Genomic DNA, 15,187 nt, shown 5'->3' with positions numbered 1-15,187 from the left:
AGACAAGGAAGATGCTGGTGCAGCGGAGAGTCTGGGTCGCGATCCTTATTGTCACCACTAAGGGAATACACAAACCGAGGCAATTAGCGCCGCCCTGCTTGTTGTCCTGGGCCACTAGAGGCCAAGCCGCTAGAGGTGGGCGGGGGATGCGGGGTTCCGCCGGGATAAAGGGACAGCGCGAGCGAGCGAGTGGCGGTGGCCCAACCATGCGCGACGGGCTGAGCAGCGCGTGCGACGCCACCCGGCCATGGCTCTGCCGCTTCCTGCGCAGGATCTTCGGCCCGAAGGTCGCCCGCCGGGTGGGCCCAGCCAGGTACAGCGCGCGGGACCTGGGGAGCAGCGAGGGCGTTGGGAGCCCGGGTGACCCCTCTGGGACGCGAGAGAGGTCGGGCTGAGAGCCCATGCCTGCCACCCTGTGAGTGCTTCTGCACCAAGGAATGTCTGCGTCGCTTTGAGATGGGTTCTGGCTAAGTCGATAGGTTCACATCAAGCCTGGAAATCCTCCTGCCTCGGCTTCCCAAATACTGGCATTACAGGCGTGTGCCACTATTTAATGTATTTTGTCGTCCCCCAACCCCCATAGTGGGAACTGACCTGCATTTAAACAAGTGCTCTTCCACTGACACGCACTCGCGCGTGCACACACACACACACACACCCCACCTTGTTGCACTCCTTCTCCTTGCTGTGCTCTAGGCAAATACCGTGAAGCGGGAAAAGATGATTGTTTTTTACAATAAGACATTCTCCCTCTCACAAGACAGGTGGGGCTGTGGATTTAGTACTCTCTCCTCAGCAACCGAGTTCTGCCACGTCTTGACTGCAGATGCTTCTATGGGCCCGAGCAAATCTTCATGATTACTTTTGCCTGCAAGTCTTTAATGATTCTTCATTCCTATAATGGGCCAGGCAGGTCTCAACCAGGCTGTGGGTCCTGGGAGTGTCTGCAGGCTCGCCATATACAGCCCAGTAATTTGGAACCAAGAATCCTGAGCCTTAAATTGCTCATCCGACACCTGGTCCTTGGTCTCCTTTAGCAGATGGCCAGAATAAATCTGCTAACTGGTGGCAGGACATAGGAACTGGAGCAAAGTTCTGTTTATTCACTCTTGCTCTTTTTCTCCTTAATCCTAATTATAAACGCACTTGAAGAATTTTTAAAATCTCGTGTGTGTGTGTGTGTGTGTGTGTGTGTGTGTGTGTGTATGCCTTCAAAGATGCATAAAGTTAAAAGGAAAGAGCGAAATGCAAATAGGCCATGGTTTATCACATTATGCTAATCGTTGTGAACCTTTCCTGGCCTTTCCCCTAGGAGCTTCCAGGCCTGCTGGAGTCCACGTTCATTCACACGCACGCATGCATCGCACGTGTGCCCTCAGACTGTCACCAGAGGGTCAGCAGATATCCAGTCTGAGGCATTAGACACAACCTAGGCATGCAGCCATGGACCCTGGGGCCAGGCTAACTGTGGCTCATCTCAACAGTGGATTAGAGACAGCATTTATTTTTTTTTTATTTTTTGGTTTTTCGAGACAGGGTTTCTCTGTGGCTTTGGAGCCTGTCCTGGAACTAGCTCTGTAGACCAGGCTGGTCTAGACAGCATTTAAAACCTTCTGAAGCACTTAAGTAGACAGTGGCACTACTGTAGCCGGGGATGTTTCTGCTCTAATTCTAGTCTCCAAAGACTGACTCCCAGCTGGATGCGAAGCATGGGTCAAAGGAGGGTGGTGAGAATGCAAATCTTGGCTTCCTTTCCTCTTTCTGGTGGAGCATACCAGTCCAGACCAGAGAAGCACGTCAAAGAAAAAAATTGCTCAGCTGGGTGTGGCAGAACCTGCCTGTAATCCCAGCAGAAGCAAGAGTTCAGCTGAATAGTGAGTTCAAGGGCAGCCAGAGGTACAGGAAACCCTGTCTCAAGCAACCAAGAAAGAAATGTTTCATGATTTTGTTTTAGTTTTGCGTGTGTGTGTGTGTGTGTGTGTGTGTGTGTGTGTGTGTGTGTGTGTGTGAAGGAGGGGTTATTTGTTTGTGGTTTTGTGTTTGTTTTGTTTTTTGAGCTAGCCTCTCACTAAATAACCCAGGCTAAACAATTCTCCCGCCTCCCCGTGGGTGCTGGGGTTCTTCCAGACATCAGTCAGACACCCCACTTGAGTGACACTTACTGACACACCACAAGGAGGCCTTTACTGAGGACAGTCCCTCAGGTGGGTACAGGGAGCACTGCAGTCTTGCAGTGGAGGGAGAGAGAAGGTTCCACACTAACACAGCAGGCAAAGGTGAGATATTGCTAAAGATAAAGAAGATTCTCGCTGAACTGACCCAACAAGATTCCTGTTGAAGGTAGACCTGGACAGTCAAACCTCACTCCGGGATGAGGGACTGGGAGGTTGGTTATTACTAAATGACTGAGCAAGGAGGTAATGAAAACTGGAGTTTGGGCTTTTTGTTTCATTTTATTTTAGCTTTATTCTATATGTATGGATGTTTTGCCTACAGGTATGTTTGTGTATCACATGCATGCCTGGTGTTCTTGTAAGTCAGAAGAGGGTTTCAGATCTCCTGGAAGTAAAGTTATAGATGGCTGCAAGCCACCTTGTGGGGGCTGGAAATCAAACCTTAGGTCCTCTGCAAGACAAACATTGAGCCATCTCGTCAGACCCTGGCTCTTTTGCTTGCTTGCTTGCTTGCTTGTTTGTTTGTGAGGCAGGGTCTTACTATGTAGCCTAGCCTGGCTTGGAACTCATGGGAAATCCCTCTGCCTCTGTTTCTTTGGTTCTAGGGTCACAAGTATGTGCTACCACTTTCAACTAAATCTTTGTAAGAATGCACACAAATGGGTCTATGTCAAGGTATCACCAAGCCAAGAGTCTTTTTTATAGTTCATACACAGGACCCTTCCAGGGTCGATGTATAACTTGGTTCAGATATAAGTTGCTTTATGATGGCTGTAGGTGTCCTTTCCTTCTGAGGGGACACACTCTAGGACCACAAGGGACGTCTGAGGCCACAACAGTAATGAACCCTGAATGTGTACTCTTATTGTCCTACCCATTCTTACAATGATGAAGTTTAATTTATAAATTGGGTAAAGGAGGAGATATCCAACAGTGACTACTAGTAACACAGAACTGTAGTAAGAGGTGGCTTGTTTGGTCCCGGCTGCTCAGCCCTAAAATAATCACACAGAAACCATAATATTTGCAATACTGTTTGGCCAATAGCTTAAGCGTATTTCTAGCTAACTCATGTCTTAAATTACCCCATCTCGATTAGTCTGTGTATTGCCAGGAAGCTGTGGCTTACCAGGTAAAGTTCCGGCATCTGTCTCTGGTGGGGCTATATGGCTTCTCCCTTGATTCCACCCTTCTTTCTCCCAGCATTCAGTTTAGTTTTCCCCTCCTAGCTCTGCTCTACCCTATCACAGGCCCAAAACAGCTTCTTTATTAACCAATGGCATTCACAGCATACAGAGGGAAATCCCACATCACAGAACCATTATAGCAATGCATTGTAGTTAAAAACTGTGGGGTGTGGATAGTTGAGGCAGTGACCGTGTCAATAGTCATCTGGTTTTTTCATTTTGTTTTGTTCTTTTCTGGTGCCAGAGCTTCATCTTCAACTCTGCTAGAAATGTGACTGCAATTTCTTCACCAGCAGACATGGCTTCTCCACTATTCCTCCCTCTCTCCCTTCTTCCTCCCTCCCTCCCTCCCTCCCTCAGTCCCCTGTCCCTTCCTCCCTCCCTCCCTTCTTTCCTTTATTTATTTTTGTTTTTCCAGACAGAATTTCTCTGTATAGCCTTGACTGTCTTGGAACTCACTCTGTAGACCAGGCTGTCCTCAAACTCAGGGATCCGCCTGCCTCTGCCTCCCGAGTGCTGGGATCAAAGGTGTGCATCACTGTGTCTGACTCTTTTTTTTCTTTACATTTTTTTCCCACCAGTTATTTTTTTTTAATTTTTAATCGTATTTTTTTAATAGGCATTATATAGCACAGGCTAGCTTTGAATTCCCTATGTAGCTAAGGATAACCTTGAACTCCTGATCCTCCTGTGTCTACTTTCCAGGTATTGGGATCACACGTATGTGCCAACCTCACCTGGCTTTTGTTCCTCTCACTTTTTACAAGATAAATACTTGGAGTACCAGGCACTGTGACTTCTTCTATCTGGCCTCTCGTACTCAGGAGGCTCAGGCAGATGGAGTGCCATGAGTTGGAAGTCAGTGTGATATACAGAGTAAATAAGTTAGTGTTTGGGGGTTGTTTATGTGCTTTGTTGAAAGTTCTCATGTAGCCCAGAGAGGCATTGAACTTTCAGTGTAATTGAGACTGGTACTTCTGCCACCATCAGCCAGATGCTGGGATCCCAGGCATGCACGACCATGCCCAGCTTACACTAAAGCTTGGAAGGACTGGACTGTTGGAGCATTTGTGCTTGGCTTTCTGAGCGGGCATTTCCCCAGAGCTTCTGTCTGAGCAGTCTGGCTCATCCCCCAGACCATTTTATCTTTGGGTGGTCAAAGTAGAGATGAAGAGGGAAGGCAGTGACAGGATTACTGAGACTGGTTCCCTCGTCCTCCTTGATGGGAAGCCAGGGACAGGCCATTCCCACCTTTAGCCCCCAGTGCTCCGCCTACCAGACAGGGATTCACAGAGGCCTCCCAAGACCCCCTCCCAGATTCTATCTCTTTTCACGATAACTTCCTTTTCACAGTCCGACAACACAGGATGACTCTAAGGGTCACAGACCTGCCAAGCACCAAAATGCCTCTTCGCAGCCCCTCACTGGGACAGCACAGGTCAGTAGTTTGATCACAGAGTATGGGAAGGTCCTTTATCCTTCTCCTGAGGAGATTCAGGCTACACAGCCCTTTGGAAGCTGGGCAGGAGGGTACAGGAAACCAAGTTCTAGGGAGTGGAGCAACCCAGACCTGGGGTACATAGGGAGCCAAGGAGGCTATGAACAATAGAACGGTCTTGACAATCAGGAGAGGAGGTCCCCAGGGTGCACTAGCACCCAGATAACTTTCTGAGTGATTGACAATATGGGTGTCTGCGGTTTAAGACCATTTCTGGAATTATAGGTGGGACATTCTAGAATGATTTCAGACTTAGCCGCTGAGCCTCTAGACTCAGTCCCTGGCTTCCAGCCATGGATCCCATCTTTCTGAATCCCTTTCCATCCTAGGACTGTAAGGAGGTGGCAGAGGGATGCAGACTGGGAAAGCTGTCCCAGGGGAAGTGAGACAGTGGATATCTGTTAACTTCGCAGCTCCCAGCTCTGTCCTTGGCAGGCCCAGCTGCAGCAATGGCCTTCCCATCTAACTTGAATTCCCCTTATGAGCCAGCACTGGCTGGGCCTTGGGAAGGACAGAAGCCTGGCTCTGGCCCAGCCACCTGCAGTGCTCATCTGGCACTGGGCCAACTTCTGGGAAGGGTGGAGGATTGAGGACTGGCCCTGTGTGTGTGTGCCCTGCTTTGTGTGCCTACACAAAGCTCCCTTCCTCATCCAAGCAGAGGATAGAGGTGCAGGGGATACTTGTATGGGTCGTTGGGGGTTCAGGTATTTGGAAAACCCTGGATGTTTACCCATCTTAGAATGGTCCGGAATCCCTGGAGAACCTGCGTGTGCCTCCATCGACCTGCCCACAGTACGTGAAGATCAAAAACTGGGGCAGTGGAGAGATTCTGCGAGATACCCTTCATCACAAGGCTGCCTCGGTGAGAAGTCTGGGGGCTGAGGAGGGCCAGCTTTGTCCTAGCTAGGGTACCATAAGGGCCCTCTAGGGGTCTATCACATATTCCCTGCACTTAATAGGCACCCACCTTCTCAGACAAAAGATGCTGGGAGCTCTGTTTTCATAAATTACAGTCGGAAGTCAATAAGGCCAGTTTCCTGTTCACCATCCGATTAGGAAGCAGAAAACCAGGAGGTCAGACAAAAGGCTACGGGAACCAATGTTTTCTTAGCGTTCAAGAGTGTCCGAGAGTTTTCTATTAGGCTTGTCCAAAGCTGACTGAACTGACGGGAAGCAGTGAGCTCCCTGTGACTGGAAGGGTCCAATGCTATTTGATAGGGAGGCAACAGTGGTTCAAGCAGCCAATGAATGGGGACTAATTATCTTTTAAGGTTCCCTCCTGTCTTCACATTCCTTACTCTGACTCTAGAATTCACACTAAGAAGCTGAGTGTGGCCGGGCGGTGGTGGCGCACGCCTTTAATCCCAGCACGCGGGAGGCAGAGGCAGGCAGATCTCTGTGAATTCGAGACCAGCCTGGTCTACAAGAGCTAGTTCCAGGACAGGCTCCAAAACCACAGAGAAACCCTGTCTCGAAAAACCAAAAAAAAAAAAAAAAAGCAGAGTGTGGTGGCACACGCTTTTAATTCCAGCACTTGGAAGAGGCAAGCAGATGTCTGAGTTTGAGGGCAGTCAAGTCTACTTAGTGTGTTCTGGGACAGCCAGAGCTACACAGTGAGACCTTGTCTCAAAACAACAGAAACAAAACCAAAGAGAAAGAAAGGGAAAAAAAGGATTCATGCTGTGGTTATAAAGTGGGAAAGAACCGGAAAGCCTAAAAAGGCAGGATGATTTCCCAAACCCTCAGAAACTGGGTTTGTAGTCCCAGGAGTTGGGAGATAGAGGCAAGGGGTTAGGAGTTCAAGATGACCTGCTATGTAGTGAGTTTGAGGCCCTCCTGGGCCATTTGTAAGATCTTGTTTCAAAAACAGTACCCAGCTGGGTGGCAGTGGCGCACACCTTTAATCCCAGCACTCAGGAGGCAGAGGCAGTTAGCTCTCTGTGAGTTCAAGGCCAGCCTGGTCTACAGATCAAATTCCAAGACAGGATCCAAAGTTACACCAAGAAATCCTGTCTCAAAAAATAAAAACAAAACAAACAAACAAACAAAAAACCAACAGTACCCAAACCCCCCAAATAAAGCAAAACAGAGAAACACCATGGTTAACATCTGGGTGTCCATCTTTCTGGTGCTTCTTTCCATGCCTCCCTGACTTTAGAATGTTCAGCCACTCATCCATTTTCTGTAGGCTGACACTGTACCTATGTTCCCCCAGGAGCCAGCTGGGTCTCTTAGAAAGAAAAGAAGACAAGAAGTCCCCTAGGAGTAAGCTATGGAGTTTTCTCTGAGGCTGGTGCTGGGTCTTTGGCTAACTGGAGGAAAGGGACAGAGAGAAACCAGCTTGTACTCACTGGATCTCAGGAAAGGAGAGGGGCCTGAGGCTCGTGGTAGATCCCAACGAGAGGGTGCCCGCATAGAGTTACTGTGAGTGTAGCAGCCAGAGGAAGGCCAGGATACTGGCTCAGGGGTGGAGGGAGAAAAAGGAGGCCTACTTACCCCTGTCTCTCTTCCTAGGATTTCACCTGTGGGTCCAAGTCTTGCTTGGGGTCCATCATGAATCCCAAGAGTTTGACCAGAGGACCCAGAGACAAGCCCACCTCTCTGGAGGAGCTTCTGCCTCAAGCCATTGAGTTCATCAACCAGTATTATGGCTCCTTTACAGAGTAAGTCTGGCTTCTGTCAGGGTGACATTTCCCCCTCCTCCCTGGAGCTAGCCTGTCTTCAACTGTCCCACACTGACTCCTAACTCTGCAATCTCCAGACTTCCCAGGTTCTAGGCCCCAAGCAGACCCTGGAGGAGTTCAGGAACTGACAGTGTAGGGAGAGTGTAACTGCCTGGGGTTCCGGCTCCACCACAGACCACTGAGACCTGGGAAATTCATGGGGCCTCAACTTCCCTGTGTCTAAAATGGGGATCTTAACGGCTTATGAGACAGCCCGGAGGTCTGTGCATGTTTAGAACAGTGTCCTAGCCTAGGGGCAATGAAACAGCGACTTGGAATGGATCCTTTTGTCCTCAAGTAAAAGGAAGCTTAGAGACTATGTGGTCAGGCTTCTCCTCCTAGAGATGTGAGCAAGATTCCCAGAGACACCCCTGGCATCATCTAATCTAGCTAGAGTCCAGGATACATGGCTTGGTGGGGTGCCTCCCTCCTGGAATGTTTTCATCTTTACTCCAGGAGGCTTCAGGGAGTACAGTGCCCAGACTCCTTCATTCTTAGTCAGCCACTCCACTAACAAACAAGTGTTAAACACCAGCATGGTCCAGCGTGGAATAGAAAGGTTTGTTCATTGCCAGTTGCCAAGTTTTTTTTTCTGCGAATGCATACAACTGTGATCAAGGAGAGGCTGTGTGACAGGGTTAAGAGCTGGGGGCCTATCAGCTACCTACACCGGTTCAAGCCTGGGCAAGTTTCTTCCTCTCTCTGGGCCTTGGTTTCTTGCCTGAAAATATCTATTAAAATGTACCCGCCTTGTAGGAGTTTGTATGAAGAGTAAATGAATTCGAGGCTATAAAGAGCTAAACTGTGCTGGCTGTGATGACTGCAGCTGAAGTCCTAGTTATTGTTGTATATATGTATTTAACTTTTAAGTATTTATCTATTTGTTGGAGAACGGGGTACCTGGGCTCCAAGTGTCTGAAAGTCAGAGGGGAGCCTGTGGGAGTCGGGCATCTCCTTCCACAGTGTGGGTTCCTAGGACTGAACTGAGACCCTCGTACATAGTGACAAGTGTCTTTACCCACTGAGACATCTTTCTGCTCCCTCGCTGTGTGCTCTTGACACAGCATCTAATGAAATAGTGGAGACGGGCCTCTGCCCATGATTGTCCTTCTGAGTGCCGAGAGGACAGGTCCATGTGCTAACATAGAATATAGAACCTTTTTTTTTTTTTTTTTGTATTTTCAAGACAGGGTTTCTCTGTAGTTTTGGAGCCTGTCCTGGAACTAGCTCTTATAGAACAAGCTGGCCTTGAACTCACAGAGATCCGCCTGCCTCTGCCTCCCGAGTGCTGGGATTAAAGGTGTGCGTCACCACCTCCAGGCTGAATATAGAACATTGTTATTGTCCCATTATAATATGTGACCAAGTAATTTAGCCTCCCTAAACTTTCTAACCAAAACACCCAAAGAGGTTGTGAGAACAACAGAGCAAGTCAATGTCTGCTGTACAGTGTGGCTACTGCGTGGCTACAGTGTAGCTACAACATGGCTACAGCGTGGCTACTGCATGGCTACAACATGGCTACTGTGTGGCTACTGCATGGCTACAGCGTGGCTACTGCATGGCTACAACGTGGCTACTGCGTGGCTACAACATGGCTACAGCGTGGCTACTGCGTGGCTACAGCGTGGCTACTGCATGGCTACAGTGTGGCCATGTTATTTTGTGGTTTAGCCTCACACATTAGTTCCAACCTGGAACATGAGACACAGAAGGACATCTGGGACGCAGGGCAGAAAGGACTGTTCTTGGTGACATCGGCTCCACCTGTCCACTGAATGCCAGAGCGAGGAGGGTGCTTGCCAAGAGGCCCCCACCTTCAAGAGCAATGCTTCCTACCCGTCTGGGAGCTTGCAGAACATTGACGCCTGGCCCCCTGGGGCCAAGGGCAGGAGTCTCAGGAGAGGGTAGGACTTGCTTGAAAACACACACTGGGAGCCTGGGATACTGGTGCAGGGACCCTGGCAGTTAGCCTCAGCACCCTAGCATGGAGCCCTGTGGCCCATCAGGATCCAGGCTCTTTTTGGAGCTGGAATACCCAGCTGATATTCCAAACACAGGTGTTTGGATCTTAGGAAACCCTAGGAGGCTACAGAGCTGTGCCCAGTGCCTGGGCAAATGCCTTTACTTCTCATTTTCCACAGTCACAAGTCCATATCGTGGCCTCCAGTAGTGATCAACAACAGCCTGTCCCCCAGTTGCAGGGACACTGGCCACTGAAGGCGTCCAGCAGAGTGGACTCAGATAGCTGTACATGTAAAATATCTCCTGTCTTTCTGAGAGTGGCCATACAGCCCTTTCCAGGACCAAGAGATGCCACAGTGTTCCCAGTAACTCTGAAATATGACCCTGAGAAACCACACCATTTGTGAGGTGGGCCTGTAATTCCGGTTACCCTGAAGACCAAGGTCCTTGCAGGAGGACTCAAGGACTGCCAGGTGACAGCCTGGACAACAACCTGTCTCAAAATAGAAGTGCTGGGGCAGGGCCTGAGGATGTCGGTCAGGGGGAGAACAAGCCTAGTTTGCTGAGGTTCAGTCCCTGGTCCCACACACAAAAAAGAACAGAGGAAGAAAAGTCATAAAAGAAAATGCTAAAAATAAACTTCACTGGGTCTGGTGGCATGTGCTTTAATCCCAGCACTCAGAAGGCAGAGGCAGGAGGATCTCTGTGAGTTTGAAGTCACCCTGGTCTACATAGTAAACCTGAAGCCAAGGCTACTAAGTGAGACTCTATCTTAAAACAAAACAATGGAAAAATATCTCAGGGAATTGGGAGAAAACATGAAAATTAATTTTAAGAGTGAGACCCTGACCCAAACGAACAAAACAAAAATTCACTAAAAAAAAAAAACCACAAAAAATGAAATTTAAAATATTCTTTTAAAAGTCATCGTCCTCATGTGTTTCCCGTGTTGTGATTCTCGTGGCTGTTGGAGGCTTTGGTATTACTGTGTGTGGGAGTGGGTTTTTCAGCTTGTTTTTGCAAGTCAAACTTCCACCCAACCTGTAACTGACTTAACAATGTGCTTTGAGATCTTTTATAACTGTATGAGAACCACACCCTCCCTTCCCGACAGAAAATATTCTCAAAGTTACAGGTGGGTATAGAGGGATAAAATCTGACTGTGGTCTCATGGGTTGTTCTGAGCCAGGGAATCCAGAAAGCAATGGTCTCCCTCTTGAGGGTCCGGTAAACAACCGGTTAAGACAAAGCCAGCTCCCCGTCTGGCCACCATAGCTGCTCCGCTGCTCATTACATGACAAGGACAGCTTTGCCCAGGACCAGTCCACTCCTTAGATTATGACCGAAGAGGCCAAAACAGCTCTTCCAAAGGAATCAGGGCCACTCCTGGGTAAACGACACCAAGAGTTTGTCTTTCCCCTTTTACATGGCATCTCCTTCCCATGGGGACTGCTGTTCTCATGCTTGGGTACAGTGTGGGGAGTATTTCTAGAATCTTCCTCTGATGATGAAGGACACCTCACCCAGAAGTCCCGTTACAGGGATCTCTGGGGACAAGCATCACTTAGTCTCCGAGTCTGTCTGTAATCAAAAAGGAGTTGCTAAGACACTCCGCCTGCCCCAAAGGCTGTTCCACTCCAAGTCTCCGCTGCCTTTAATCACAAGTTCATTCTTTAAATAATTTTTTGTCGGTGCTGGTTGGAAATCTCAAGGTTACTGTGGTGTGCGTGTGTTTCACCATCTTTGTGACCAAGTCCTTCTCCCTTGGAATACTTTTGAAGTATGCTTAAATCACTGCGTGTGGCTCCTTTGGGTGGGCTGTAGGGTCCTTCAGGCTGAGTCCTGACCTCAGGTCTTGTCTGGGCCTGCCTTGCTTTCTGAGGCACCCTCCAGGCTGCAGTTTTCCCTTGGGTGGAAGGTAAAACAGGTTCTGTCCACTGGGAGGGGCCTGGCATTGGCAGCGAGACCACCTGGGTCTGCGTCCTCATTTCTCTGTTTCCAGGCTTATGTTCTCGGGCCTGGTAAAGACCTTTGATTGCAAAGTAAACACGACAGTAGTTACTAACTTACTTGTGGTGGCATGCATCTGCAATCCCAGGTATTTGGGAGGTGGAGAGAGGAGGGCCAGAAGTTCTAGGCTGGCCTGGGCTACATAACAAGACCTTGTCTCAAGATGACGGTGATGATGATGACGACAGCAACAGTGATGACAATGATGACAACTTGCAGGGTCCAGCGTAGAAGTAAAAGTGTGATTTTGTTCCACCAGGACTAAGAGCTTCAAGGTGGAGGTGGCAGAGGACTAGAAACTGGCTCCTAGTAAGAGTGGGTCACAAAGCCAGCCCTACAGGGGACAGCATCCCAAGGGAGACAGTTTGCTCTTTTGGTGTCCAAAGTCAGTTACTGATTTCTGGGGATTGAATTAATCCCCATGTAAGGTCCTGCTATTGTTGCTCTTCCTGATGGCTTCCTGTTCCTCAGGGCAAAAATAGAGGAACATCTGGCCCGGGTGGAGGCCGTAACAAAGGACATAGAAACAACAGGAACCTACCAGCTGACCCGGGATGAGCTCATCTTTGCCACCAAGCTGGCCTGGAGGAACGCCCCTCGCTGCATCGGCAGGATCCAGTGGGCCAACCTGCAGGTGAGCCTTACCAGCAGAGCTGAAGGAAGCAGGATAGGCAAGTCCTGAGACAGAGCAAGTGGCCGGGGCTCCTCAGACTTCAGTCAAAACCAGAGATGGGGTATCCCGGGCCCCCCTCTAGTAGCCTGGAAGCTTATTTTAGCACTGAGGTCTCTAGAAGACCCTCTCTCACATTAAACGTGGAAGACCACATGCCACCATGAAACAAACAGCAACCTTGGATGTCTTATTCCCGAGGCCTCGGTGCTGCGAGTGTTTGCCTCCAGTGTTTACACTCTTGGCTCCTAGAGAACATTTTGTTTATCCTAACCTCCTAGGCCATCGTCTCCTTGGAGGGTCATTTTTTTGTTGGGTCCTATCGAGGGCACTTGGGTAGAGAAAATCCAGGAGACTCAACGATGGCACACACTCCCATGGCAAAGATACAAACTCGGGCTGTGGGGACCCTGCTTTTTGCTGTTTTAAAGCCAGGCACTCTTCCCCAAGAGTTTTACTGGGGCCTTCTGAGTGGGATTCTATGTTCCCCGTCTCAAGAGCAGCGGGCGAGTAGGGCAGCTTAGTGACGGGCTCTGAAGATGCAGAGGGAGAGTGGACCATGTGCGTTCACTGGGCAGTGGTGTGCGGGCTGCCCTCTTTCCCTGGGGACTTCCTGTCAGCCCCAAGCCTCTGTCCTCACAGTCTTCCACGGTGCTGTCTTGGGTTGTATGCAGGTCTTCGATGCCCGGGACTGCAGCTCTGCCCAGGACATGTTCCAGCACATCTGCAGACACGTGCTCTATGCCACCAACAATGGCAACATCAGGTGAGGCCCGTTTCCCAGCTGTGCTGGTCCCACCCTGCCAGTCTCAGGCAGAATAGGCTCGAGGGCTTAGGGGAGGGGCCTCTGGTTCCCGGAGAAACTAAGGGGAGACAAAAGAGTAAGGCTTAGCTCTGGAATAGTAACAGGGACTTCTTCCCCATTGGCCTCTGTCTCAGGCCCAGCTATTTCTTTTCCTTCTAAGTTAGAACCATGAGGCAGTGATGTCTTTAAGAAGCCACTTCTAGCAGGCCATGCTCACACGTGCCTGTTATCCAAGCACTTGGAAAAGTAGATGCAGGACGATCAAGAGTTCAAAGTGATCCTTAGCTACATAGTATGTTCAAGGCTAGCCTCAAAAACAAAAAAGAGAATTTCTTAGCTGGGCGTGGTGGCACATATCTATAATCTCAGTAGTGGGTAGACTGGAGCAGGAGGACAGACGAGTTCCAGACCAGTCTGGGCCACATAGCCAGACCTTGTCTTGTTTTAAAAAGAGTCTACACAGGAAGCAGAGGCAGGGGGAATCTCTGTGAGTTCAAGGCTGGTCTAGTCTATGTAACAAGTTCCAAGGCAGCCAGGGTTACATAGTGAGACCTTGTCTCAAAAACAAAAGCAAGCAAATACAATAAAAGATAAGTCTGCCCTGTTTGGAAAGACAACACTGATTTTCTGGCTATACCTTTGCTTTGACATTTCTCTTAGATATGAGAGTCACTGTTTGGCATTGTATGCTCCTTGTCATCCCCTGCATGCAGGCACACACACATGCGTGCGCACACCTGTACACACACACACCGCTGATGGGACTGAACAGTGCACTGAATCTGTCATTCGCTCATTTTGGTGACCAGCAAAAATTTGGTGCACACCTGATGGGGATGCACAGGACTAGAATCAGGCCAGGGAAAAGAGGTTGCAGGGTGAGATGCAGAGGTGACTGAGACCCCAGAATGAAGCTGCAGTCAACTGCATACTCTGACTGCCAAACAGCCACCAACTGTGAGAAGAGCAGCATTGGCAATGAAAGCCAACATGAGGAAGGGACACAAAGCTCCCTAGAGTGCTGGTCGCTTTGTTGGTCCCGAAGGACAGGGAGGAACTGGAGGAGGACGGCTCATTGCCAGGGAGTGGTTTCATTCTGATTGGGGTATAGGGACTGCAGAGTGGAGGGGGAACTAGCTGGGAGCCCCTGCTTATTCCAGTCAGGGAGAGTTGATAAACTGCAACATCTCTGTCCTGGGGAAGGTCGGCCATCACTGTGTTCCCCCAGCGGAACGATGGGAAGCATGACTTCCGGGTCTGGAATTCACAGCTCATCAGGTACGCCGGCTACCAGATGCCTGATGGCACCATCAGAGGGGACCCTGCCAGCTTGGAGTTCACCCAGGTACCTGTCCAGTCTCTGACACATCCCTCTGGGCAGGAACCCAGAACAGATGCAGTGCCATGGCTGCAGACTCAATGCGCCTCTCTCTCCTGCAGCTGTGCATTGACCTGGGCTGGAAGCCGCGCTACGGCCGCTTTGATGTGCTGCCTCTGGTCCTGCAGGCTGATGGCCAAGATCCAGAGGTCTTTGAAATCCCTCCTGAACTTGTGTTGGAGGTGCCCATGGAGCATCCCAAGTAAGCCACCACCAAGGGTACAGGTTATGCATGTATTCCTCTTGCGGGAGGGGATGCTTGTCTTCCTCCAAAACCCAGCCTTAGGCAGTCCTCAGAGTTACAAGGCTGGCTTGCCCTCTGCAGCAGCGTGTTCTTTCCTCTCTAGCCTCAGCTTTATGAGGAGCCACGGATGGGGACTGAGGAAAGCAGCAGCCTAGCAGACAGGGACCTGAGAACCTGGGAGGCAGTGCCTTCGGGAGAGCCCTTGAACCTCTGCCTGCACAGCCAGGCCCTTTGCACTTCTCCCAACACTTTTGTTTTTGGTTTTTCATGACAGGGTTTCTCTATGTAGCCCTGCCTGTCCTGGAACTCTCTCTCTTGACCAGGTTGTCCTTGAACTCAGAAATCCTCTTGCCTTTGCCTCCCAAGTGCTGGGATTAAAGGCATGCGCCACCAATACTTCCAACACTTTTTAAAATTTTTCTTATTTTTTTTTTTTCCGAGACAGGGTTTCTCCGTAGCTTTTGGTTCCTGTCCTGGAACTAGCTCTTGTAGACCAGGCTGGCCTTGAACTCACAGAGATCCGCCTGCCTCTG

The 15,187-nt window shown here is 49.7% G+C and overlaps 1 protein-coding gene across 1 annotated transcript in view; it reads left to right on the top strand.

Annotated features, from left to right (window-relative positions):
- Positions 1 to 214: 214 nt before the first annotated feature.
- Nos2 (nitric oxide synthase 2) overlaps positions 215 to 15,187 on the top strand; it is a 34,352-nt gene continuing 19,379 nt past the window's right edge. Inside the window, exons 1-8 of the mRNA XM_026780592.1 lie at positions 215 to 313; positions 4,715 to 4,799; positions 5,599 to 5,721; positions 7,374 to 7,522; positions 12,029 to 12,191; positions 12,902 to 12,993; positions 14,236 to 14,377; positions 14,473 to 14,612. Of these exons, the coding sequence (XP_026636393.1) occupies positions 7,413 to 7,522; positions 12,029 to 12,191; positions 12,902 to 12,993; positions 14,236 to 14,377; positions 14,473 to 14,612 (647 nt within the window). The 5' untranslated portion in view covers positions 215 to 313; positions 4,715 to 4,799; positions 5,599 to 5,721; positions 7,374 to 7,412. The remainder of the gene's footprint in view (positions 314 to 4,714; positions 4,800 to 5,598; positions 5,722 to 7,373; positions 7,523 to 12,028; positions 12,192 to 12,901; positions 12,994 to 14,235; positions 14,378 to 14,472; positions 14,613 to 15,187) is intronic.

The sequence above is a fragment of the Microtus ochrogaster genome, chromosome 7 (genome assembly GCF_000317375.1).
Source record: "Microtus ochrogaster isolate Prairie Vole_2 chromosome 7, MicOch1.0, whole genome shotgun sequence".
Lineage (NCBI taxonomy): Eukaryota > Metazoa > Chordata > Mammalia > Rodentia > Cricetidae > Microtus > Microtus ochrogaster.
This window is presented reverse-complemented; position numbering and strand designations above follow the sequence as displayed.